Genomic DNA, 27,195 nt, shown 5'->3' with positions numbered 1-27,195 from the left:
CTAGTCCTCACTAAGACCAGGAAAGTAGACCCTAGACCTCTAGTCCTCACTAAGACCAGGAAAGTAGACCCTAGAACTCAAGTCCTCACTAAGACCAGGAAAGTAGACTCTAGAACTCCGGTCCTCACTAAGACTGGGAAAGTAGACCCTAGAACTCCAGTCTTCACTGAGACCAGGAATGTGGATCCTAGAACTCCAGTCCTCACTAAGACCAGGAAAGTAGACTCTAGAACTCCGGTCCTCACTAAGACTGGGAAAGTAGACCCTAGAACTCCAGTCCTCACTAAGACCAGGAAAGTACATCCTAGAAGTCCAGCCCTCACTAAGACCAGGAGAGTAGATCCTAGAACTCCAGTCCTCAGATTTTTACACTGGCTTCCTGACTGTCAAAGAACTGATTTAAAAATCCTGCTGTTAGTTTACAAAGACCTGAATGGTTTAGGACCAGAATCTATTCAGGATCTTCTGGTTCGTTATGAAGCAACCAGATCCCTCAGGTCATCAGGGTCAGGTCTACTTTCTGTTCCCAGTCAGAACTAAACATGGAGAGGCAGCGTTCAGCTTTTATGCTCCTCACATGTGGAAAAACTCCCAGAAAACTGCAGGTCTGCCGACTCAGCAGTTTTACATCAGAGTTAAAAACTTTTGAATTTGCTGCCTTTTATCAGAACAGCTGTTAATTCCTCACACTGGAACTTTATTTCTGGCTTTTAGTCTATTTTATTTTAGGTGTTTTCTATCTGTTCTTAATTTCTTTTAAGTTTGTTTTTAATGCTCTTGTTATTGCTTCCTGCAGCCCGCTGGGATGCTGTCAAAGTTTTATGTAAAACACTTCTACATTAAATGTGATGTACAAATAACCTTGCCTTGCCTAAATATTTTACTATAAAATTTGTATAAACTTGTTAATGAAACCTTAATTTTATTAATTATAAAATATTTGTGTGGCAACATCCAAACTTTGATCTGAGGGAAACCCTTAACTAACTTATTAAGAGAAATACACTGATATTTATGTAATGTATCCCCATTGTTACAGATGTTTTGCATGCTTGTGAGACCTGCTAATGGAAATTAGACAATTTAATTTAAAGCTTATTTACCTAATAGTTGCACATTATTAAGAAAGACATCCCTCCAATTTAGTAAAAAAAACTGACTAAAATTTCACATGGCGGTGTAGAGTTTTATCCACTTTATATTAAAAAAAATATTCAAGGTGGAAAAATCCCAGAAGTGACGTTCTATTTTTTTTTTTTTTTTACTATTTTTATATAACCTGCTGTTAATCATAGATAGCTACAATAAAGGCTAGATGTTTTAAGAGAGATATAGCCTTTACTGTGGATATCGATACTGTTAAAAACCTGTTCAGTTTGAAAAAGCAGCATGTTGCAGTCAATTTTCAATAGATGCCTATTCAACCAATAAGGAATCGATTCGTCACAACCTCTGACCAATGACAGTTGAGCTTTTCTGTTAGCCACTTCCGGTTTGACTCCTTAGAAGAAGCATCAAGCTAACGGTGATCAGCCTCTAAACAGATGTGAATGTCCGGGTCCGCTTTCATTTCTCTTTTTTTCACGGAGGAGGAACCAGGAACGACCAGAGCTGATTTTATTCATTTTCTCGTCTTCGTTCCTTCTTTTTGTATTTGTAGCACACTTTCAGCTAATAGTTGTTTTTGCAGATTAAATCCGGTAAGAGGCGCTGCTCAGCCGCTCTTCCCGGGCTAAACCTCCGTGTACTCCATTCCCCCCTCGGTGCTGGAAAACTAACTTACCCGGGCCACGGCAACTCTGTACCCTCACCTGGACGCCGACATGCCGGAGTACCTGGAAGACCCGTCTGTGCTCACCAAGGATAAGCTGAAAAGCGAGCTTCTGGCCCACAACGTGGAGCTGCCAAGCGGCAACCCGACCAAGGACGTGTTTGTGCAGCTTTATCTAAAGAACCTGACCGCCCAGAACAAGAAGCAAGTCCCAGCCGCCACTCTGGACGCCTTCTCCAGCGACGAGGAGCTGCCGCCGCCCGTGGTTTCCAGCCGAAGCCGCTCCTCGGGCAGGGTGAGTGGGAACAGGCTGGCTTAAGTTTGCCTAACTTCGTGTAGCTCACAATTTCTCTGAGAATCAGTGCAGAGGGATTCTTCTGGTTGTTAACTAACTCTACACACACCGATTTACAGCTTTTCCCTCCAACTCCATGTAAAATTCGCAGAAAAGTTCTCAGAGTGTGACATGTCGCTCCAACCTCCACCAGCTCGTCTCCACCCTGAAAACACGTTAAAACCAGCGGATGCTCGACTTGTTAACGGCCCTTTATTTATTGCTTAGGAGTATTGTGGTTTAACTAGTGGGATAAATGTGCCTTTTCTCTAATAAACGTGAAGCTCGTGAATGAATCATGTGGCCAAACTCGGCCAGGCCATAGTTTCCCGCGTGCTCCGGGTTCGGCTCGCGCTGTGGGGGTGTCCTCCCAGCTGGAACATCTGCAGATCTCCATGTGAGCTAATGTACCAGAGGTGCAGACAGGTGGGGGTTGTGATGTGAACTCAGTGAAGCCGCAGACTGTGATTAATGATGCTGTGTATGAATGAAGGGAGGAGTCTTGGAAGTATTTTACCTCCTCTATTTGATGCCTTCTCTCATAATTGCTGTTATTTATTGGAAATCATCCTCAAATACAGAGAAGAGCAGTTGAGAGGTTTAATTTGCAGTTTCCTCAGAAATATGCTGACTTTAAGATGTTTCGAGCATTCCTGTTTCGTTTCAGTCCAGAATAATGTGGATTTTGCTCAAGACTAATTCAGTAAAAAGTCAGTAACTGAGTGTTTGGTGGAGATCTTAGCAGAAAGTTGTTTTGTGCTACTTTAACGGAGAAGATTTGGACAGTTTGTCATGAGTGAAACTGCTAATCCCACAAATTAATTTTCCTTTCAGATGTTTCACCATTGAAAAGGAAATCAAAAGGCTTTCCAGCGGTATCAGATGATTTCCAGGAAGTATTGTTAAAATAAAGAATCCAGCAGGTGGATCTGAAAGTTTCTGTGTGCTGAGATGAAGCCTGCAGATGTGAACTGTGCGGAGTTGAAGTGGATCAGGACTGAAACAGGTGTGCTGCAGGACGTGCCTGGTCTGGTCTGTTTTGGACGTGGTGATTGAAGCGTGTGCTGACTGTAATGATGTGCCATCCGTGTGCACGCTTTGGAACAAAAAGGTTGTGTGTACATGTTGTTGTTGTGGTGCATACATTGATGTTTGAGCTCAGCCAGCTGCAAGTTATCTAGGTGAATGTCACCTTGTGGTTTAACCCTTAAACCTCCATCAGATCTCCCTGTGGTCCATCTCTTCCACCACCAGGAGTGGTGGTGTGTAGCTCTGTGGGGTAAACTGTGATGGATATTTTACCCTTTAGATGATCTACGGAAGTTTTCCAGGCATTTCTATCCCGTCCAGGAGGTTTACAATCCAGCCACCAAATGTAGTTTTATTCAGAGACTCTATCTGGTAAATCCAGTGAGTTATTGGTCGGCCTTTATGCTGCTATATCTATTGATACATTCAATTTACATCATTTTAACCTCTTAATCTGACAGCTGAGGCTGGAAACATCATGTCTGAAGAATGGTTTGGATTTTCTATGGTTAAAGCAGCTGCAGCTCATGGTGAGCACATGATCAATCTTTCATGAGTTTTGTTAGGTGGTTTAATAAATGTTGACATGGGGGCGTGGGATGAGGTGTGTTTTGTCACAGGCCAGACGGGTCTCACCAGTCTACCGGCAGATATCTGCGTGGGTGGAGCTCATGAAGGGATCCGAGTCTCTGCAGTGGAAAAGTATGTGATCAGAGATAATGTCGCTGTAGTAAAGGAGGAATTCTGGGGGATGGGGTTCTGAATCTGATTGTGTTTGTAGAGAAGCTCCGCCCACATTTTCTGTGGACTGAGATCACTGTAATGTCGTGTTGTGGGTTCAGAGAGAGCAGCAGCTTTATAAAGTCACAGGAGTTAAATATTTGGCCTCTTATTGGTTGAATTCTTGGCGGCTTCTGGAGCAAAGGTCTGTTTTGGAAGCTACTTCACATTGTTAAGTTGCAGCTTGTGGAGGTCCTCCTCCACCGCTGTCATCACTCGGGGGTGTTTTATCTGAGGTGGATGACCACAGAGGAAGCAGAGTTACTGCCAACAGCACAGTTTGATTTTACTCATCATGAATCAGTGTTCAATAAAAAACAGTTTTCAGTTTAAACATTGAACATCAGATTGTTACTTGCAGCCAGGTGAGCTGTGATGATCCCCTCATTCAGACCTCTATCTGAAGCCTTGATATCTTTTCCCATCTCTGAATACTCAACACCTACCTCCAAGCAGCAGAAGACTCTGTTCATTTTTAATTGTGTGCAGCGATGCGTCTGATGTAATCAGGAGAGAGCGAGTTTATTAAAATGAACAAAGTTTTCTATCTGGAACTTAAGAAGAAAGAAGAAGAACCAACTTTTCTCTTTGTCCAAGCCCATACAGGTGGTAGAACATCGTGATTTTTGGATGGGAAACTGCTCCCAAAAGACAATGAGAAACTTTTAATTTATTATTATTTTTTTAATAAATGCGGTTTTAATTTATGCACAATAACTTCCATCCATGCACCTTCATTGCTTCATTACACAGATTTCTGGCCTATAATTTCTCTAACCTTTCATTCTTAGCTTGACTATAGCTTCACCTGCAGCCTCCGCTACCGGGAATTAAGGGGTTAACGTTTCCGAGTGTAACGTCAGGTCTGTAAATGTAACTATAAAAGTGTGGTATCCACAGAAAGTCCAGAATCTCAGCTACCAGCTCAGTAAAACCATTTCTATCGCCAACAAACACAGTTAAGACAACAATAATTTTAAAGACCAGGTACACAAAGTCCGAAAAATATGTAAACACAGGTGATGTCTCTCCATGAACACGAACAAACGACTCCTCTACTGAAAGCTCACATCTCACACAGCTGGAAGTTTCATCTCGCTATGACCAAGATTCACTGAAGCAGAGGCAGAAGAAGACCCGATTTATGCTTTACGTTTGGAAAACACAGTCAAAAAACATGTTACCTTTGCTGTCATGCCTCAAAACTTCTATCCACCAGGATAAAACTTTTAAACATAAAACATTTGGTTAAAAATCTTTTCATTATCATTATATTGCTTATATATAGAAAGACCTGTGGTCTACATGTAAAGATAAGTTCTTCATAAATTCTTCTATAATGCTCCATAGAATGAAAAATTCACGATGCTAATTTACACCTGCAGGTGAAGTGGTCCTGCTCAGGTTAGTTAGACTTAGTCTGGCTGCAGCTTGGCTTCGTCTTGGAGGAAATTCTTTGTTCTGGACTTACGGATGGAAAGAAGAGGAGGAATGTCCATAAACAGCGTGGACCTGGTTAGCCATTCCTGGCATGTCTGAGTGATTATAGGCTGCAGGTAGGAGGTGCAGGTGGGCCAGCACTCAGTCATTCCTCACATTTTTCACATATTTAGCTGAGGCTGGGCGGGTTTACAGAGTTTACTGTTCATGTCCTCGGGTTGGACATGTCTGCCTTCATAAGGACGTCGCTGGTGATGAGATGAGGAGAAATGGCTGTAAAGCAGGCTGTAGTCAAATCTAATCAGAGTAAATATTTCTGGCCCGTTCCTCTAGTGAAGGGAAGTGAGACGCTGCAGTAGTGGTTTTACTCCACAGATGGGTCTGTAGTGGAGGCAGCTTCCCCTCCTCCATCCCAGCCCGCTGTGGTTATGAAACGGCTTGGCTCCAGTCCAGACCAAACCCTGCCGAGGGCCCACCGAGGTTCAGATGACTTCCATTATTCCAGCTGGTTAACCACAGCGACACCTCTCCACCAGCTCCGAACGCATCCGTTACATTCCTCACATTTTCCTCTGAGACGGTGCTGGTCCAGGTCCAGAGGAACTCCCACCGTCCTGGGACGTCACTGTGGAACTGCTCAATGAGGAAAAACAAATCACACATTTCATCCTCCTCTTCCCTGCTTAAAATTTCTAAAGCTCCTGTCTGTCAGGGGTTCTGCAGGCTTCCCTTTTAGTCTACAATAACAATGTCAGCCCTCCACCTGGAAGAAATGTGTGTTATTACTTCCCTCCCCCATCAGTGGTGGAGGGAAGTATTAATGCTCTGCCACTGGGTGAGGCAAGCGTTGGACCAGGCGGAGTTACACAGCTCGGTTCAGTTCTAACACAGTCAGCTGGTTTTCTTTGTGTTCAGGATGAGACGCCTCAGATATACAACGCTGTGGTCTCGCTCCATCATCCACCCCTAACCTGTTCCTGACCAGGGCCACACATGCTGCATTTCCTCATGGTTTACGTCTGCTGTTCACCGACACCAGTATGAGTGTGTGCTCATACTCAAACGAGTTCTGGTACCAGTGTAAAGTACCAGGACCAGTTAATCTGTGGAATTAAGGCGTTAGTCAGGACTCCTGTCACATCATGGCGCCATCTTTTTGTACTTCTTGCTGATGCAAATTAGAAGTAGGTTAAAGTACAGGTAGGAAAATAAGGTGTATGCCCTATATAACCAGCATGAGTAAAGTTAGCTAAACATTATTTATGCAGCCTTCTGATGCCCTTTAATGCTATGTTACATTTTCTTTACTCCAATATTTTCTTTGCCATGAATAGGCCTGTTGCGATAACAAATTTCTCAGAAATTATCGCGATAAGCAATAATATTGTGCAAAGCTTTAATGCTGTCATTTTGAGACCATTTTCAACTAATATAATGACAATGCCATAATAATGCAAGCACACCCTTTCAAAGTTCAATAAACTTTCATTTCTAAAGAACATTTTACACTGGAACTGGAAAAAAATTTAAATAACAAAACAAATCGATAAATAGAATGGACTCTTAGTCTCATTAACAATGAATGAAAACAAAAAAAATAAAACAAAAACAACAAGTATGATAGATAATAAAGTCTCTGTTCTGTAAACAAAACTGCCAGTTAGTACAATTTTATTAAAAAAAACTAGGAAAAAAAATAGACTGCACATTGGTGCTGTTTGTGAATCTGAAATATCTCCCTCATCACTGTGTGTCAGACTGATCTATGAGCAGTGAGGGAACCGCTGCTGCGACACTGTGCTTTTTCACATTCGCCGGGACACACATACAAAAGTAATGCGGCCCATTGGAACCTTCCGGACCTCTCGATTAGCCGAATGATGTGTGTTTAAGCGTGCGAGTCGGATGTTTAGCGCGAGAATGTAAGAAGCCACTCAAATGCGTGAGAGTTGGCAGCCCTGTAAACAAATGCAGCATACCGGCTCGCACAGGTTAGTGGTTCACCACGGTCTCGTGAAACCTGTTGTCATACACAGCCTATGGTAAAGTAAGAGTAAAAGAAAAGAAAAAAAATCATTGCAGCAGGCAAACTTATCGCACTTATTTTTTCTTACCGCGCAATTAATTGACTTATTGCTTATTGCGACAGGCCCAGCCATTAAATATATCATGGCATATACCATATATGAACCAAAATAAAAAACACATATGCTTTTCTCAAATGTCAAATCTTTGATAGAGTTATATTTTATATATAATGGTCACAAATGGTCAGGCACTAGTAACATATAGTGAGTCGCTGTTACAGGCTGTCACGTTAGTATTTTCTGACAAAGTAAAACTAAAGGAGACATGACATCACAGTGGCTGTCATGGCCTCAACCTGCAGCTGACGGAGTGATGAATGTTCGTTCTATACCCTCAGATATTTTGTACAGAAACGTTGTTTCTGCAGTTACTGGCTACTTAGCTAATACTATGCTAGGTCGTGATAAAAACAGCGATGTTATTGCTGACATAGACGGGTGTTATGAGTGGCCATTTTTTAGGAATGACTTAACCACACGATATGTGAACTGCCAACATCAGCCGGTTCTTGGCTACAAGTCAATGTTGCAGTGCTCTGACATTTTACATGCACATCCTGTTCCAGTGCTTCACACTTCAAAATAAGAGTTCTGCTTACAGCAGTTAGCCAAAACATTACAACGGTTAGCGCCTTAAGCAAATTTAGCACAGCTTTAGCAATGCAGCGTGAATAAAAAGCTGACCGACATAATAAAGCACGTGCCACTCGTCATTTCACATGGCAAACAGAGTTAAACTGAAACTGGAGACATGCTAAGTCATTAATTTCACAACATTATTACTTACCTGTCGGGAAGCTCCACTTAGACCACTGCTGTAATGTAACCTTGCTGTAGCTACCAGCTACCCCTGTTGAAAAGACGGGATGACTGTGGGATTGATAGTCAGGGCTCCATCTAGTGGACAAACGCCGCAAGGACATAATTCTGCGGACACTTAACAGCATTTGCTGTTTTATGAGAAAGTACGAATAAATCTGCATATAATCAGCAAAACAACGGCCGATATTGGCTATTTTGAAAAAGCTAATATCGGCCAATATTGGCCTGCCGATTAATCGGTGGGCCCTAATATTTTGTATTTTTGGTTAGGATTACGGTTGAGTGATTTGAACGAATATTTTAATAACACGATCAATAAGTTTATCATTTATGCTTCTGTTTTTAGTTGTGGAGAATGACCAGGTTTTTCCTGTTTATTATTCCTTTACTCCTGCTTCCTTCATGCCTTCTTCTGCCCTCGATTAGCTTTATTAGCTTCTCTCTGCACAGTTAAAGCCGATGGGGGTGAAGCAGACCAATGGTTTCCGTGGTAACTCTGACCTGGAAGCAGCTGTGATCAGAAACCCAGTTCATGCTGCTGAATGGAGAAACGGAATCAGAGAAGACCACGGAGGAGGATCTGGATTCTAGCTGCTAATGAAGGTCTTCGGCTGTCCTGATATCATTGTAAACTGATGTCTGAGCTTGAAACACGGCGTTTGTTCTCTTCGTCTGCAGCCGAGCTGCAGGAGCACGGTGGTCTCAACAACATACAGGCACCCATCAGAAAATAGAAATGTCATTAAAATCCTGCTGAGAAATCTCACATGCAAGTCAAATAAACATGTAAATCTAAAATAAGAAGTCTGAACTGAGCGGGATCTGAGTGTAAAAGACTTTGCATAATGGAAAGCTTTCTGCCGGTACAGTGATGACAGAATGTGGTCTGGTTGGTTGCGTTCACTACAACCAGTTTTTCCCAGAATTTGTGGCCAGATTCGTGGATGAACACCAGCGGCTTCAAGCACAAGGTGGATTTTCCTTCGCAGACGACCTGGTGAACCAGGCGGTGCATCCTTACTGCCTGACTACAGATTTGTTCTACTTACAGACTCCGACCAACATTAGAGTCCTGACATGGACAAAGTCATCTTGTCTTGTTTTCTCTTCAGTTCGTTACAGTAAAATCCTAAAATGACAGTAATAATTCTGTCTAGGGCTGCAACTAATGACTATTCTGATGGTCAATTAGTCACGGATTATGGATTATGTATCTCATAATTATTATAAATGGATCTTATTTCACTTTCAGCTTTGAAATCGTGCATGAGGTTGTTATGTAGGTCCGACGTGCCTCCTCTTTAAATGTTCGAGCATCACAGACGTACTTCTGTGGTATGCAAGGTCCGCTTTACAAATCTCATATGTGTTTAATTTATTTTCTAAGTTTAACATGAAGTTATTCCAGACTTTTGACGTTCTCTGTCGTCGTTTTGCTTCCTAGTTCGCTGCCATGATTTTCCCCTGATGCATGTGCAACTCTCAGCAGAGATAAAAAAAAAAGAAGACCATGTCTCACTCTGTAGTTTTTTTTTTTTTGTTTTGGTTTTTTTTGCCAACAATAGCCAACCGCTAAATTCGTTGTCGACTACTTTTATTGTCGACGACGTCGACTAATCGTTGCAGCCCTAATTCTGTCAGGTTTTTACTGTAACTGGGAAGTTATTTTTAACTGAATCCTGTCCCAACATTCGGATTTTCCTCGGATGAAAATAAAACACTTTTCACACATTCATTCTTGAACAAGCTGCAGTAAAGATAGAATTTAATTATATTTCTGGTCTCCATAAAACCATCCATGCAACAGGCGTGTGCATTAAAGCACTCTCACCAAATCCGTTCCCTCAACCACAAGGATACCCCTCCATAAAGGTCCAGATCACCTCAGACTCCCAGATCACCTGCTGGGTGTGGTTTTTAATCATTAACATTTACTACAACGGTGTATTGTATTGTTAGGATTAGTTTTATGTCCTGGTCACCTGGTTAATGACCCCACTGACCGCTTCATTTGAAGGTTCGCTTTCATTAGATGCAGCAGTCAGTCCACCAAGCAAGCATGGAGGCTATGTGATGATCATTTATCCTTTTCCTGCCTTTATCCACGGTACCACCAGGACAAGGGTCCTGATGCGTTCATGGACCAGGCTGCCGGTTCTGATGCGTTCATGGACCAGGCTGCCGGTTCTGATGCGTTCATGGACCAGGCTGCCGGTTCTGATACGTTCATGGACCAGGCTGCCAGTTCTGATGCCTTCATGGACCAGGCTGCCGGTTCTGATGCGTTCATGGACCAGGCTGCCAGTTCTGATGCCTTCATGGACCAGGCTGCTGGTCCTGATGCGTTAATGGACCAGGCTGCTGGTCCTGGGGGTTACTGACTTTGTTTTCATTCATCCTTTACTCTGTTTTAATTTGTCTAAAGCCCCATCTGTTGCCATAGCAACAGGAGTCCCCTCTACCGCTTCCAGCCTCAGCTACACTGAGCGAACGCTGAGGACCAGACTGGCGTGTGTGTGGTTTCACTCTCTATCAATCTTCCTGAATCACTTCAATTTCAACCGGGAATTTCCTGCTTCACGTTCATTTGTGAAATTCTGCAGCATCACATGACTGTCAGAAATTGGGGAAGTCATGTGAGCGGTGGCTGGTACTGTCCTGTGGTGGCTGGTTAAAGCAGAGGTTTGAAAATAAGGCAACAGACTGTGAAACTGCTGCACCCGCGACTTTTTAACCTTTCTGTTTTTATTGTGTTTACTCTGAGGCAGAGCTTTCTTTGGCTCTGAGCCCAGGGGGAAGAACAGGCCTTCAGTTAGTCTGTAATTTCCTGCAGGCCTGCGTGAGGAGCAGCTTTAGCTTTGAAATGCCTGGAGCTTCCACTCAGAGCCCTGCCCTCTTGTTTTTTTTTAAGGAACTTGAGGACAGAATTTATGTCTACAATATTTATGGTGGTGTTGTTGACAATGTTTTACAATCCCAGTTCACCAGAATGTTTAAATCTGAAGCTCTGAACATGAACTAGAGACAGAACCTGGTAAACATGTGAGCTCTGGATCGGTTTAAATCTCTGAAACTGATGTAGAGGCTTCTTATGAGCTGGTTTCATAAAGCAGGTAGATTTATGGTCCCTGGATCAAACTAAATCTAAGATGTGTTGTAAATTCACAGAAAGCCACCAGGAAAACAGACAAGGTTCAGCCGGATGAGCTTGATGTGACGGCGCTCACCGACGAGGGTCTGAGGGACGAGCTGCTGAAACAAGGCGTGGACGTGGGTCCGATTGTGGGTGAGTGACCACGTCAGTGGTTAACACAGTAATCCTGGCCGGTGTGACCTGAATTATAACACAATATTTTTATTTCATCATAAACAAGCTTGTGCTCCCAGTCAGGAATGACCAAACTCCAATAAAACACGTCATGAATGCTGTAATAATACGGATTTCATCACTACTTGATGGATGGATAGATGGCTAGCTAACTGGAAAGATGGATGATAGATGGCTAGCTATCTGGAAAGATGGATGGATAGATGGCTAGCTAACTGGAAAGATGGATGATAGATGGCTAGCTAACTGGAAAGGTGGATGATAGATGGCTAGCTAACTGGAAAGGTGGATGATAGATGGCTAGCTAACTGGAAAGATGGATGATAGATGGCTAGCTAACTGGAAAGATGGATGGATAGATGGCTAGCTAACTGGAAAGATGGATGATAGATGGCTAGCTAACTGGAAAGGTGGATGATAGATGGCTAGCTAACTGGAAAGATGGAGGATAGATGGCTAGCTAACTGGAAAGGTGGATGATAGATGGCTAGCTAACTGGAAAGATGGATGATAGATGGCTAGCTAACTGGAAAGATGGATGGATAGATGGCTAGCTAACTGGAAAGATGGATGATAGATGGCTAGCTAACTGGAAAGATGGATGATAGATGGCTAGCTAACTGGAAAGATGGATGGATAGATGGCTAGCTAACTGGAAAGATGGATGATAGATGGCTAGCTAACTGGAAAGATGGATGGATAGATGGCTAGCTATCTGGAAAGATGGATGATAGATGGCTAGCTAACTGGAAAGATGGATGGATAGATGACAGCATTGATTTGTAGCTTAAACTGAAATACTCCTTAAACTGTCGTTCCTCTGGTTGAGTTCTTTACATTACTAAATTTGGAAAACCTGGAGATGAACATGGAAATTTATTCAGATTAGTAAATATGTTCTTCTGAACTTTTGAAATGTAGAGAGGAGGGCCAATATGCTGCACCAACTGTCCTGCTTGTTTTAGACATTTTCCTGCAGCATCACGTGATCCATATGATAGCTTGTTTTCAAGTTCTGCAAAAGCCTCTAATGACCCATTATTAATTTGACTCAAGCATATTGCAGCAAACACGTAAAATCTGCAGGACATAGACTCAACAGGCCCACAGGTGGTAATCCCTGCACTGGTGCGTCAAAAAAATAATATATTAAGGGGCTTCAAACAACTGAGATGAGTACAGAAAATATTGATTCTAGACTTTTTTAATAAAAAAAAAAAATCAATATTTTAATTAATTTAGATCTGGTTCCAGTTTAATGTCATGTTGTTTACGGCAGGTCTGGTCCCAGTCCTGTGTGTTTATGTACAGCTGACCCAGTTATTTCATGTTTAATGTGAAACTTGGTCGGTGGCAGGGCGTGCAGGTGTCGCTGACTTTGAATGCTGAGTGTGACGTAAACATTTTCCTACGTTCTCAGCTGTTAATTAAGTGTAATAAGGAGCCTAGTTGAAACTCCTGGAGGAAACCCAGTGTTATGCTAGTGTACCAAACGCATGTTCAGCCTGTTGGTCCGTGTGCTGTTGTGCAGTTTAATTACTTGCCTTCCAGATTAACTGTCTGTTCTTGGTCTTGGATTTTGTGAAATAAATGTTTAAATAAATGCTACTTATAGTCTTGAATGTACAATACTGCCCTCTAGTGGGAGCAAGCTGTTAAAGATAGAAATGCACCTCTGCAACAACATCCCCAACATCTCAGTGAGTTTAGTTTTTTATGAATCTCTCCAGCTTGTAAAATTGGGCTTGGAATCTGACACCATTAAATAACCTGGCTGCTAACATCTTCATCATCTACTCCTCCCAGCATCCACCCGTAAGCTGTATGAGAAGAAGCTGCAGAAGCTGCTGGATGATGTTCCTGCTTTGCTGCCTGTTCCACAGCTGCTGGCCACAGACATCCAGCTCAACCACAACGGCAACTCTGAATCTGACGTCTACAGCGACAGGGAGGACGGTAAGAACCAACTTCATGCCCACCCCGATATTCCATAGTACTTTCAGTGTTCTGACTTCTGTCTGTGCTGAATGGTGGAAATGATGGAAAGTCCAGGAAAATGCAGATAAACTGTATTTTTAGCAGAACCATGAGGCACTTCTGGAGGGAAATCTATGGGGGCGTTCACAGCAGGATAGTCCATGGGACTTGCTTGGATCAAATCAAACCTTCTTTTGCTTTAGTTTGAGTACAAACTGCACTTAAAGCGTAACTACACCCCCTGCTTGTTGCATAACTCCACCCACTGCAATTTGAAAAAATTTTTCTATGAAAAAAATTCTATCAAAAAGAAAAATTTGTTAAATTTTTCTATGCCTTGCAGGCGAGGACTTGCCCATCTGTATCTGGAGGGAGGGGCTGGGAGGCTTTTAAAAATGTTCTCCTGACGTAGAGAAGCACCAGTACGGCTCCACATCACGAAAAACAAAACCTGGTTTTACCTGTAGGAGGCGTAATGAGCCGTTTCTGACCCACAAAATCCTGTTGTTTGGGTTTTTTTTAAAGAAATTAATCAGTTATCATTTTTGTCAACAGTATAGCTGCTTTTACCATAATTAAGTCAAACTATTGTTTACAGCCCAACAGACATTTTTTAGGGTGCACTATCAAAAGCAGACCAAACCACCTGGACAGGAGCAGAAAACCGGGTTCCTTGACTGGCCAGACAAACAGCAGCATCACATTAAATCTAAGAATGAATTAAGAAAAGTAATGAAGGGGGGGCAGAGTGGATTTCCAGCGTGTTAACGTGCGGGTCGGGTCACGGGTTAGACATCAGCGGGTCAGGTTTCTTCATGCTAACTGGTTCGGGTTGGTGTGGTTGGTAAAACTGCACCCGTGCAGGACTCTGGTCTTGGGATTTCTAGTTTTACTGACGTGTGCAGAACATCTACATTTTTTCCTCCTACCCAGACCATCCCTTCCTCCTCGTCCTTGATGCTTCATCACAGTTGGCACGCCTCACTTTCTTTGTGGCCTTTGCAAGTGAAACGAGACCCCCAGCTTTCAGGTGGACCAGAGTCCTCCTCTGTGGTCTGTATCAGATCGCGGTTGGTGTTCGCCCTGCACCAAACAAGTTGGACTATCTGTGGACGTGGAGCGAACAGTGTGAACATGCCCTATCAAACTAGAATCTCTTACAGTAGAACCGCACAGAACCATCTGGAAATGTACAGAAAGGAAAAGATTACTCCATCTTAGAGAGTTGAGAGGTGAAAACGGGATTTAGTTTATATAACTCTGTTACTAAAGCTGTGTGGAAGAGAAACGTATGGAATGTTTGTTCTAATGTAATCCAGATGTCAGTGTGATGAAGGGAAGTTGTTTTTTCTCCAGAACGGTCTTAAAACGTCAAACTTCAAACCATGTTTCTCTTTTATAATCTAAACCATTATCCATGATGAGAATCTCCCGTTCCACCACATCCCTGAGATCTGGTGACTGTGGAGGCCAGTGGAGTCCAGTGAATACATTGTCATGTTCTAGAAAGCAGGTGGAGATAATCTGAGCTTTGTGACATGGTGCATTATCCTGCTGGAAGTAGCATCAGAAGATGCTCCACTGTGAAATGAGATGGTTCAGAGTCTCTTCAATCCCCTCTTATCCTCATTGTGATGCTCAATTTGAACTTCAGCAAATCGTCTTCACCATGTCTACATGCTGCAGTGTAATTGGCTGGTGGGATGTCTGTGTTAACAGGACGGTAAGAGGTGGACCGTGAGTGTATTTATAAACAGGAGCCGATAATGACAAACATCTGAGTCCCTGCAGAATCTGTTCAACAAGGATGGCTATTGCATTAATCTGAGAAAATGAGACCATGTTAGTTTAGCATGTTGCATTCACAATCAGCTGGTTTTTCTCTCTTTTCACTGCTATTTGTGATCATTTGAGTTAGTTCACAACTCTGAGTTGTCATGTGACTTGGAAATAAGCTCCTCATCATTTCTAATGAAACGCCAGGACAGAGTGAAGACATGTCTCATTGTCTTTCTAACATCACAGATAGGGCTGGGTGATTAATCGATAAAATCGATAAATCAAATTTTCCATTTCTGGAGATTTATTTTTATGAAAATCTGGATTTTTTTTCCATAGTTAATTAGCAGCAGACTTAACCCTCCCTCCACACCAGAACGGTGTTTGTCTGACAGATTTTCAGTGAAGTGACCCTTCACTCACACTTGGGATTTAGCTGTGTGTATAACTGCAGTGAGAAATGCTGCTCTCTATGACCTGCAGAAGTCAACTTTAGCCCACAAACCCTAGTTAAGAGACAACCTTCATCAGGGGAATTATTTCTGCAGTGGATCCTGTATGATAAGGATCCAGGTGGAAAGAGATCATGGATGCATTGTGTCGCATATTTCTATGTAAGATATGAAGTTGATTATATGGTGGAAAGGTTATGACATTATATGCTTTTTTTTTTTTTTTGCTGGCATTCATCTATATAAACAAATGTTTTTGATAAGTTTATGCGTTGTAAAAGAAAAGGAAAAAAAATCAATTAAAATCGAAAATCGGATTTGGTTATAAAAAAAATCCGATTTTATTTTTAGGCCATATCGCCCAGCCCTAATCACAGGTCAGTTTAAACAGCAGCCTGATGCCCTCACTTTACTCGTCTCTTTGGACGCATTCAGACCTGCAACCTGAGTCCTGAATGAGTGATGATGACGATATAAAGACTAATTATTTATTATTAGCCTACGTATTAGCATACGTAGGTCAGCCCAATCTGCTGGACATAATCAGAAAAAAGACTAAGTTAAAGATTTTAAACATGTTGAAGAAAATGACAAAAGAACATAAAAACATTTGAAACCCCCACCGGATGGGTGACATTCCACATCATGCAGGGGTCCAGCATGGAGCCTTGGGGAACTCCACATGTATATCTATAGTTACCATCTGACACAAACTAGCTCCCATCTGTCAAGTTTTAATCATCCCCACTTATTTTCAGAGGTGACACCAGAACCTGTGACAGAGCCAGAACCAGCACCAGTAGTGGTGGAGAGACCCCTGAGGAGCAGAGGGAAGACCCCTATTACTACCCACACCCGGAGCAACCAGCACCAAACGGTGAGACCACAGTCGGCCGGGGACCTTTAAATTCTTGCAGACAGAACCAGAACTGGTCCAGATTTTTCAGCATGCTGTGTGCTGGTTCTGACCTCTGATAGTGTCAGCGATGCATCACTAAATTGTGGGATGTAACTGAAGCTAGAAGCAATGTCAGCTGTGTGGTAATCTTTCAGGATGTCAAAAGAAGATACTGGAAAAGCAGTATGCAGTATTTGCAAAGTTGAAGGGATGCAAGGAGGATGCCGTGTCAAATCATTCAACATCACAAATTTCATATGTCATCTCAAAAACTACCATCCATAAGCTCACAAACAATGGCGGGAAGCTAACGCCCCTAATGTTTGCGTCATTTTTACTTTGTACAGAATTTGATAATCTTAAACCTTTAACAAACAAAATATATATATATCCACAACGGTAAATATCAGTTATCGGCCATAACAACAATATTAATATCGGATATTGGTATCGGCCAAAATGTTCATTTTGGTTCATCCCTAATGGTGATAATTAACGGACATATTCATGTATGTCTATGAAGTCCAAGAAATAAAATTCCAAATCTGAAAAGGTTGCATACCAGTAACAAGCCCCCACTAATGTTTCTTTATTACCACAGATCAATCAGGCCAGATACCAACTCTGATCACTAACTATAACTGATGCCAGTGATTGGTTGGTTGTTAATAAAACAAATCAATCAAACATTGGGCTCCATAAAAACAACCAATCAGGATTCACCAACATGATCATCTATAAGTTCAATGTGTCAGAGACACAGGCTGTGTCCGAATGTGCACCCTACTCCCTTCATAGTTCCCTATATAGGGGTCACGCCATTTTGTAGGAGTGTCCAAATGTCCAGAGAGAAAAAAAGTAGTGCACTCAAAATTACCCACAATGCATCTGGAAAAGTAGTAAGCATCGATGGTCACTAGACGGGTCAATATAGACCACAATCATTGCGGGCAGAAGCTCAACATGGCGCAAGGAGACGAAAAAACATTATTTATTGAATAGATATGCAACAAGGAGTAAAATACAACACAAGGAATAAATATAAAAATATTTACCACAACTTTGGATTGGAATTGGAATGACATCTTGAGGAGCGTTGTGGTTGCCATGGTGATGGTGAGTCACGTGGTCTGTGGTGAGGAAAAAAATAGGAAGCTTCATGTCCGAATCGCCAAGAGAATCCAATGTTGGCCAAGAGTGCACTATGTAGTGAACGAGGGGTTAGGGAGTAGGTGGACATCCGGACACAGCCACAGTTTGAATTCTGGCTGTTGGTATTTCATTGTCTCCTCCTCCATCCTCCTCCGCTGCTCCTCCACCCTCCTCCACTCTCATCCCCTGCTTCTCCACCTTCCTCCCCTGCTCCTCCACTCTCCTCCCCTGCTGCCCCACCTTCCTGTCCTGCTCCTCCACTCACCTGCTCTGCTCCTCCACCCTCTATTCTCCTCCCCTGCTTCTCCACCTTCCTCCCCTGCTCCTCCACTCACCTGCCCTGCTCCTCCACCCTCCTCCCCTGCTCCTCTCCTGCTCCTCCACCCTCATCCACCATTTAGCCGAGCGTGAGGACGCTGGTCCACATGTGTCCACAGTGGATTGATTTCTGCTAAACACTGTTATTCCCTCGCAGTGCAGAAAGGCCTCCTCGCCACGTTTTCACTCGCTTGTATCACATACACCTGTTTGGTGTTTACTGTGCGTGCGGTCCCTTTTCATGCCCGTGGTTGGTTTTTAAGCGCCCCCCCTGTTGAAACTAAAACCATAGACATGTAAAATGGTAAATGGTCTGTAGTTATATAGCGCTTTTATCCAAAGCGCTTTACATATACATCACTTTCACCCATTCACACACACATTCACGCACTGATGGCGTAAGCTGCCATGCAAGACGCTTGCTCAGGGACACCTCAACATGAGCTTAACGGGCTGGGATCGAACCGGCGACCCTTGGGCTACAGGACGACCACTCTACCCAATGAGCCATGCCGCCCCACATGTCTATGAAAGAAAACGCCATAGCGTTCTGCATGCTGTGTTCAGGTGCAGAGCAGATGTCTGATAGCAGAGTATCGCTGCAGCGCTTCTGGAGCAACCATGCAGCTTCTATTAAGACATTTCGATTTAATTCTCTGCATTTTGAAGACGTGGTGCTAACAAAATAGCCGCAGCGGTTGTGTTGGTGTTGGGGAAACACTGAGACAAGTTCATGCATTGTTGTCATGGGACAAATGAGGTGCGTCCCTGGACGCTTACCTAGCAACATCACTGCCTCAGGGATGGGATTTTATCTTCCAGACTGCCTGCTGACCCTGAATGATGCTAAACGTGTTGCTACTGTCAGACCAGATAACTGGAAACTGTCAGAAACTTTGTCGGTGGGAAGTTGTCAGTAAGCGAAATTAATTAAACAGAAATGTTTTCGCTCAGTAATTGTTAGTAACGTTAACTCCTAGATATATCACTGGGACATCCCTAATGTTTACATCACGTTAACATTATCTGCATCTGCTGGTTTCTACTCAGCTTTGACAGGAAAAGGAAATACTTTGTTTGGGCCACTTTCCACAGCTGACGGTCTGATTCCCTCCTGCCATGAACTATTTATAAGCCTCTAATCTGACTTTATGCTTCTAATTCTGCCCCTTTGAAATGTGACTGTAGGTAGTTGTAAATTTCGGGGTAAGCTAAATCGGGTAGAGATCTGTAAACCAGGATTTACTTGTTCAACAAGCGCAAGTTTTTTAAAAACTTTTAAAAACGTTTATAAAAAATGTTTTATAAACTTTCAGTGTTAGAGGGGATGGATGGATAGACTTCTCATAGATAAATAGACGGACAGCTAGATGGACGAACAGCTAGATGGACAGACGGATAGATGGGCAGACGGACAGATAGATGGACGGTTGAATAGATATAGACGGATAGGTAGAGGGACGGACAGTTAGACGATGGATAGATGGATAGATACACGGGATGGATACAGACAGACGAATAGAGATAGATGGATAGATACCCATATGGATACAAAGATTGACAGATCGATAGACGGATGAATAGACAGACAGACGGATAGATGGATAAATAGATTTTCTAAGTTTAGTGTAATAAACGAGCTAAACTAATTTCTTGGGTAGAACTTTCTGACTCTTTACACACCCACCTGACAGGATCACGTGCACTGCCACATGCACACACAGAGTAAAGTCAGCTGTTCAGACTGTACTGTGATTGGCTGAGACTTTCATTCATCCCTTGTTCCCTCTGAAAGCAGCAGATTCCAGGACTACTGAAGAAACTGAGATGGTGTGATCAGCATTAGAGCAGGTTCTGGTGATTTACTGGGTCAGAACCACCTCAGTGTTCCTGGGCTTAGTTTAACTTCTTCACAGCAGATAAAAACAGGACAGAAGACGTCCTCGTCTATTCCTCGAGATGCTTCTCATTAGTTTTCTCTACCAGCTCAGGAAGTGTTTTTTCTTTTTACTGAACTCCAGTCCCACCCAGCTGAGCGTGAGTCTGGAGTTCAGAGTATCGCTGCTGCAGATTGGAAGCACATGATGAGGATTATCTGCTGCCACGCTCATGCTGAATGTTCTCCACAGACGTTCCTCTGTTCTCCACCACCTGCACCATCCTTGGATCAGAATGAGGGTTTTACTCCTCCTTGTTGGTTTCAGCTCTGTGTGCTGCTTTAGATTCAGAGATGGACCTGGTCTTGTCTTCCAGATGTTCAGTCTGGAGCCAGCTGATCATCTCTCAGCTCACAGCTCCTCCTGCTGGTCAGGCAGAGGAGGTGCAGCTGAGGAATGACCAGCATGTAGAAACTGGTGGGGTTGACTCCAAATCTGGTCTGAGCCATGGAGGGAGGGCTGGGTGGGGGTCTTCATGTTTTTCTTCCCTCGTTTGGACTTTTTTCTGACCTTTCGTCATTGTAAGGACTGATTTTTATTCATGTAGCAGCATTTACCCTTAAAACTCCAAACCTTTTTTTCTTGTCTAACACAGTCTGTAGCAGCTGGAGCTTTTAATCCCAGTATAAACCAGTCAGCATCATGATGGTTCTCAGCTGTCAGATTGAGGCTAAAAGGATGTAAAATTAATGTATGAATAGATATAGCAGCATAATGGGCTCGACACACAGGAGGTGATGTCGCTCCTTCTCCATTTATTTCCTATGGAACCTGCGTGATGAGGCGAAAATCGCTGCCCTCCTCCAGCCAAGCGACAGGCAACATTCGTGCATGTGAAAAGTTGCGCTCGTTCATGTAGATGCGACACAAGAAAATAGAAAAATGTTCAATTTTTGTCGCTGTCGCCTGGCACTACAGCCAACCAGCGAGGGGCTTCATGGACTGACCAATGAGAGCAGGCTAGACAGTGCAGTCTGCAAACACTTTGAACATGGAAGAATAGATCATTTTAGCTTAATAAAAGGCAGCTGTGTGGCGCCAGAGTGAATTAGTCCAAACGTAGGTTCTGGATTTATATCGATCAGCCTTGGCGTCCATCAAATGATGATATTCACGATGCTTGTTCCTATTTTGTAACCTTGGATGAACCCAGGGTTATCTTTCTTTTATACAGTAAACAGCAAGATTTCTGTCAATTCATGCAAAATCTTCTGACTCTCCATCTGTCATACTTTGTCACGTCACGGACTGGTTTGAAAATGTCAAAATCCCTACCAGCATCATAACCAATCAAATTTCTTGGAGAAAAGTGATCTCAGAGCGCGATGCACGGCACTGTTGCCGTCGCTCTCGTTGGTCGCCTCCCTGGTGTCGAGCCAGTTAAGCATTTTTCTTCTTTTCAGACACACAAAGAACTTTCTGCTCACTGGTTGATCTTTGGCTGCTCCTGATTGGACATTACCATCAATCTAAGCTCTCTGATTGGTGGAAAGTCTGACAGGAAGTGGCTTCATCATCATGTCCAGGTCTAAATAGAGGTCTTTTAGCAACATAGTAGTGATGGTGATGTTTTTATGATGAAATGTGATAAATAATGTTGTTATCATGGATCATTGTGGATTTACCAGATAGAGTCTCTGAATAAAACTACATTTAGTGGCTGGATTGTAAACCTCCTGACGGGATAGAAATGTTTGGAAAACTTCCGTAGATCATCTAAAGGGTAACTATCCATCACAGTTTACCCCACAGAGCTACACACTACCGCTCCTGGTGGTGGAAGAGATGGACCTCTGGGAGATCTGATGGAAGTTTAAGGGTTAAACTATCGGTTCTGACTATCCAGATAAAAATAATAATAGTTATAAATGACAGGAATGTGTTCTTGTGTGTGTGTGTGTGTGTGTGTGTGTGTAGCAAGGGCAGTTAATGCATGAGGATGATGATGACGAAGAGCCTATCCGGAGAGTAAAGCTCAGATCCCGGCAGCTGTCCCGGAGAACGGTGAATTCTGCAGCTTTCTGTCCCATTCACACTTTAACTCTTTAAACCCACTGGCGTCCAGTTTCTCCCACACACCACGCCCTGGGGTGAAACCCTCCACCTCCTCTCCAGCTGTTCTGAGCTGGGTTCAGTGTCTCTGACGTTCCATCACTTAACCGCTGTAGAACCGCGAGAAGGTTGTGGAGCACAAGGTTTCCAGTGACTCTGACGTTAATTTCTACTAAACTCTGAGCTGAAATCATCTAACGTGTCTAACTTTCCAGGTTCCACCTGTATGTGTTCAGTTCACCACCAGGTTTGGTTTATTTTTATTATTTCATTTATTAGAGGGAATATATTAGATTCTAAATTAATTGTATAAATTCCATAAATATAAATCATATCACTAATAATTAAATTGTAAATTCTATTACAAATGATTAATCAAACAAATATAAATAAAAAAATAATTGTATAATTTATATAAATTAACAGTTGCTTCATTTGAACTCATTTTAGTTTTTAGTTTTAATTTTTTTACTAATTCAAACATTTATTTTGTAAATTTTGTTTATGTTTAAATGTAAATTAATTTTAAATAAAAATTTTTTATGGAATTTATTTATTTCTTATAAATAAATTCTATAACAAATTAAATTGTATAATTTTATTGAATTTGGGGTTTTAATTGGTTGTCAGTTATAATCAAAATTAAAAGAATTACTAAAATCAACTTTTTCATGATATTCTAATTTTATGACGAGCACTTGTATATAAAAGTTAAATTATGTAAATTACAAATAAATTATATAAATAACAGTATATCTATATTTCATAATAGTTTTATTTCATATGGATGTATTTCTAATAAACTGTATAAATACTGGTTGTTGGTATTAATAGTAATATTGATAACACGGGGAGGCCGCTACAGTACATCCAGACATCATCAGCAAGGTAAACATGTTCAGTGTTTGATTCTGTGGATCTTTCTAGAAAACACACCAGTCCTGATTAAATAGTCCCTGGACCTTGTCACTCCACGAGAAGCCGGAACTTTCTTCTTGTTCTCGAGACCATAAGAACAACGTTCTGGCTTCTCGCCGTGGATGGAACAACCTGTATCGTCCAGCAGAACTTCCTTCTCCTGGGGCTCCGAGAAGTTTCATGTGATTGGTCAGATCGTTGAGGTGGGCGGGCTTAAGAAAAGTTGTTACTTCCACATTTTCAGTGATGCGATCCAGATCTGTCCTCTGTCTCTGGGACACTGTCTCTCCTCCGTCTCTGGGACACTGTCTGTCCTGTGTCCTTACATGATGACTTTTCTGTCCCAGCAGATGGTCCCTGAGGATGTCAGACCTTTACTAACTGACCAGGTCCCCTTTGAGTCCAGCAGAAGACTTCAGAGACTGGACAGTCCAGTTTGGACTAGTGGTACCAGCACCTTGTCCAGACCTGCTCAGGTAGCTGTGGGTCAGTCCAGACATTTTGTCTCTGAGGGCCTGTGGACAAAACCAGGACTCAGTCATCCAGGATGAGTGAGTCCTGACGTGAGTCCGTGTCCACACGGAGAAAACACGGCTTCTGTGGTCACGGATGATTCTCCTTCCTGGGAGATGAACATGTGGTGGTTTTAGATGTCCCACATTGTCTCCTGGTACATAGACACATGGCTGGAGACATCAAACCTTCATATGTCCATGTTGATCCAGGCTACCAAGATCCAGATATTGGTGATTAGGTGGTGCTGGTCCAGATCTCCCGGCCGCGGAGGGAGGTGCTGGACCAGGTCTCCGGGCACAGGGGGTGCTGGACCAGGTGTCTAGGCTGCGGGGGCAGGTGCTGGTTCAGGTCTCCTGGCCGCGGGGGGAGGTGCTGGACCAGGTCTCCTGACCACGGGGGGAGGTGCTGGTTCAGGTCTCCCGACCACGGGGGGAGGTGCTGGTTCAGGTCTCCTGGCTGCAGGGGGAGGTGATGGTCCAGGACAGAGTAACTTTGAGATGCATTCAGGGTCTGCTGTGCTTATTTTTTAAAGTTGCAGCTTGTAGGAGAACCGGGTCGACGTCACAGATCCAGCCAGGATTCTGAGAACCTAGAGGTTCTGCTGAACACCGCTCTGCTAGAGGTCAGACTTCCTGATTCGGATCAATCTGAGTCCACCATGGTGATTGAGCACAGGGGGTGTCTGATTTCTGGGGGGATCACAGACCTGTAACACCCCTGCAGCTGGTCTTGGGTCACCGGGTGGTTCTGCTAGTTTCTGACCCAAAGGTTCTGATCTAACTTTACTGTTCAAAATAAAGTTTCTGTTTTAACTTTTCTGGTGTCTGGGAGCCTTCCTGGGACACTGACCTCGGGAAGATCTGCTGTAGGTTTCAGGGGTAATGAACTGGATTCTGAGAGTCCACATTCAGCAGAAACCGTAAATCTGGGTCAGAACTTTGGGTCAGTCTGGACTGGACCTGCTTCGTGAGGCAGGACCAGTTCTGGGGAACGTGGGTTCATCAGATGTGTGACTCGGGAGGACTGATTGTGTTTGTTGGTGTTTCAGGATCCTGACTCAGCTTTAGGACAGAGACCAACAGCGAGGGTCTGTAGAACCACATCTTGGTCAGATTTACCAGAACTTTCTGTGTGTGTGATGTTGAACCGGTCTAATGGTCCAGTCTCTGTTCTGTAACCAAAGAGACGCCGTCATCACGCCTCCAAAACCTCCCAGTCTCCGTCCCCTCTGGTCCAGGTCAGCAGGGTGGACCGCTCCCCCATTAGGGCAGAGAAGACCTGGTCTGGACCCCGTCTGGGCTGTGCAGCAGGGGTACAGCTGTGCTCCCCAGATCCTCCTCACCGACTTAAAACACATGCACACCTATACCTGGTGTAACACACACACACACTCTCTCTCTCTCTCTCTCTCTCTCTCTCTCTCTCTCTCTCTCTCTCTCTCTCTCTCTCTCTCTCTCTCTCTCTCTCTCACACACTCACACACACATCTACCTGTACCTGGTGTAACACACACACAGGTACAGGTGAGGGGCACCTCCTTTGGAGGAAGTGGTCCTTTGAATCCTCTCATCTTCTGGTGAGATGTGTTGTCATGGCAACGATCATCTCTGTGTGCAGGTGGAGAAGATCTCTGCCAGCGAGCAGCCTGTGAGCGTGGAGGAGGACAAGGTCCTGAAGGAGGTCCTGAAGGAGGTCTATCCCAACGACATCCGAAGTCCAACAGGGATCAGGTGAGCTTCCGCCTCCTGGGTTTCTTCTTCTTCTTCTTCTTGTTTGTCCTTTTTCATCTGGATCTTCTACTTCTTCATCTTTGAAGTTTCTTACATCTTTTTTTCTTCTCCTGAACCATCTTCTCCTCCTTCCTCCTCTCAACTGCTGACCTTCTCTGTCTCCTCCACCCGGCAGCGCCAGCTGTCGCCGGCCAATCCGAGGCGCCGCTGGCCGCCCCGTGATCTCCAGCGACCTCTGGAAAGATGAAAATGGCCTTTTCTCCCCAAAGACCACCAGCTACTCCTACACAGAGAGCCACACCATCAACAGAGTCAGCAGCCAGCCGCCCTCCACCTCCTCTAGCTCCGCACACATCGCCGCCTCCTCCAGGCTGCTGAGTGCAGTGCCCCCTGCAGGGCCCACCAAGCCAGCACGCCGCGGCATGTCTCTGTGGATAAAGCTGTCCCTGCTGGGCGTGGTGGCAGGGTTCCTGTTCCTGGTTTACCAGGCCATGGAGACCACCTCCAGCAGTCCGTTTGGAGGCCCGGACGAGGCTGCCAGCAGCGCGTAGAGTCCAGGAGCAGAAACACCTTGCTTTTCGGCGTCAGTCTGCATTGTAGCCATTTTTCTGATGTTTATCCTTCTTTATGAGTCAGCTTCAGAGACGGGCGTCTTATTTCAGTTACAGTCCTGGATCTCCAGGTCGGAAAAGGACAAACTGTTTGGTCCATCTTTGACCTTCAGGCTGCATCTGATGGACACAACCTTCCCCAGAACTGCGAGGCCTCTTCCTGCTTGCTTCATTTGTCTTGCTGTGTAAGTGTGCATTTTGACCTTCCATCGGCTCTGAAGGTGGGTTTTTCTACTTTGGACCATCTTTGTAACCCAGACAGGGAGGCTTCTTATTTTAATCTCCTGAAACTGTTTATCAAGATTTTCTTAATTCTCTTCTAATAAAACTGAATTTCTGTGTATTCTACTTAATTATGTATTAGCTGTCAGAAACCTGATATCCAGCCAATAAACTGTTGTTACTGTGTGTGAGCTCCTTTAGTCCTGCTGTCTGGTACCCCGTCTTCCTGATGACCCTTTCATATCTTCACATCATGCAGGTTTATAACCGATTAAAGCCAGAAGCACTCAAAGAGCTCAGACCTGAGAAAAACCCCAACAGTTGCCAACCCTAATGTATACTTCAAGCTCATGTCACGTTTCCATCATCAGGGTAGAGGCCACATCTTATTTACCATCCTGGACCTGGAAACCTCCCGTAGATGCTGACATGAAGCAAATAATGATCATGTTCTGTACTGGCTGCAGTCTGGGGCAGCTGTAATATTTACCATCTACCATGATGCCAAATCATCTTTGTGCCAGTGATTGGTGAGTTAGAAGCTGATGTCGGAACGATCCATATCTGTCCATGGGAAAGAATCCTTTATCCACACCATGATCCAGATCACTGCCAAATTACAATCACTTGTTCCTTTATTCCTGGAAATTTAGTCCAGATCCCTCCATAACTTATGTGACGGAGGGATGCTGGAAACATGAAAGAAGAAATCTGGAGAGAATGTTCCTACCTCCATGGCTGTTCTCATCCTGGTGTTTGCACAAAATCTGGAGAAATTGCGACACCAGCGGTGCAGAATCAGAGACGATGCAAGACCATGTTACATATTAAAGCTGTTTGCAAACATGAATAAAGATGCATGAGTTCGACTGGGCCGGGATTGAACCGGCAATCCTTGGGCTTCAGGACGACCACTCTACCCACTGAGCGGAGCGGCATGGCTGGAAGGAGGGATGATGATCCTGAGGCATGCTGATTACAGCGTGTACTTGCGAGTACATTCCCTCACGCAGTGAGTGACTGTTGCATTCAGCTGGTCTCT

General features: G+C 43.7%; 1 protein-coding gene across 7 annotated transcripts; it reads left to right on the top strand.

The window, feature by feature from the left end:
- The first annotated feature begins 1,506 nt into the window (after nt 1-1,506).
- Nucleotides 1,507-26,339, top strand: tmpoa (thymopoietin a). 7 transcript variants are annotated; one of them, XM_041977958.1, is made up of 10 exons: nt 1,507-2,066; nt 11,432-11,549; nt 13,398-13,547; nt 16,558-16,676; nt 23,425-23,550; nt 24,123-24,251; nt 24,639-24,677; nt 24,774-24,902; nt 25,208-25,320; nt 25,496-26,339. In XM_041977958.1, exons 1-10 carry the CDS (start codon nt 1,824-1,826, stop codon nt 25,869-25,871), a joined length of 1,542 nt encoding a protein of 513 aa, XP_041833892.1. In that variant the 5' UTR covers nt 1,507-1,823; the 3' UTR covers nt 25,872-26,339. The 7 variants fall into 7 exon arrangements, with proteins under 7 accessions (XP_041833892.1, XP_041833893.1, XP_041833891.1 ...); XM_041977959.1 differs by having other exon boundaries at nt 23,422-23,550; nt 24,123-24,212; XM_041977957.1 differs by having other exon boundaries at nt 23,422-23,550.
- The last annotated feature ends 856 nt before the right edge of the window (nt 26,340-27,195 follow it).

This window comes from Melanotaenia boesemani, chromosome 23 (genome assembly GCF_017639745.1).
Source record: "Melanotaenia boesemani isolate fMelBoe1 chromosome 23, fMelBoe1.pri, whole genome shotgun sequence".
Classification (NCBI taxonomy): Eukaryota; Metazoa; Chordata; class Actinopteri; order Atheriniformes; family Melanotaeniidae; genus Melanotaenia; species Melanotaenia boesemani.
The sequence above is the reverse complement of the archived record's forward strand: the minus strand, read 5'-3'. Positions and strand labels throughout refer to the sequence as shown.

Excerpts from the sequence above, each read along its gene's own strand:
- tmpoa (XM_041977957.1), top strand. The coding sequence starts at position 1,824 with ATGCCGGAGTACCTGGAAGACCCGTCTGTGCTCACCAAGGATAAGCTG. Across the intron at positions 24,252-24,638 it reads ATCAATCTGAGTCCACCATG|GATCCTGACTCAGCTTTAGG; the intron begins GTGATTGAGCAC and ends TTGGTGTTTCAG. Across the intron at positions 24,678-24,773 it reads GACAGAGACCAACAGCGAGG|AGACGCCGTCATCACGCCTC; the intron begins GTCTGTAGAACC and ends CTGTAACCAAAG.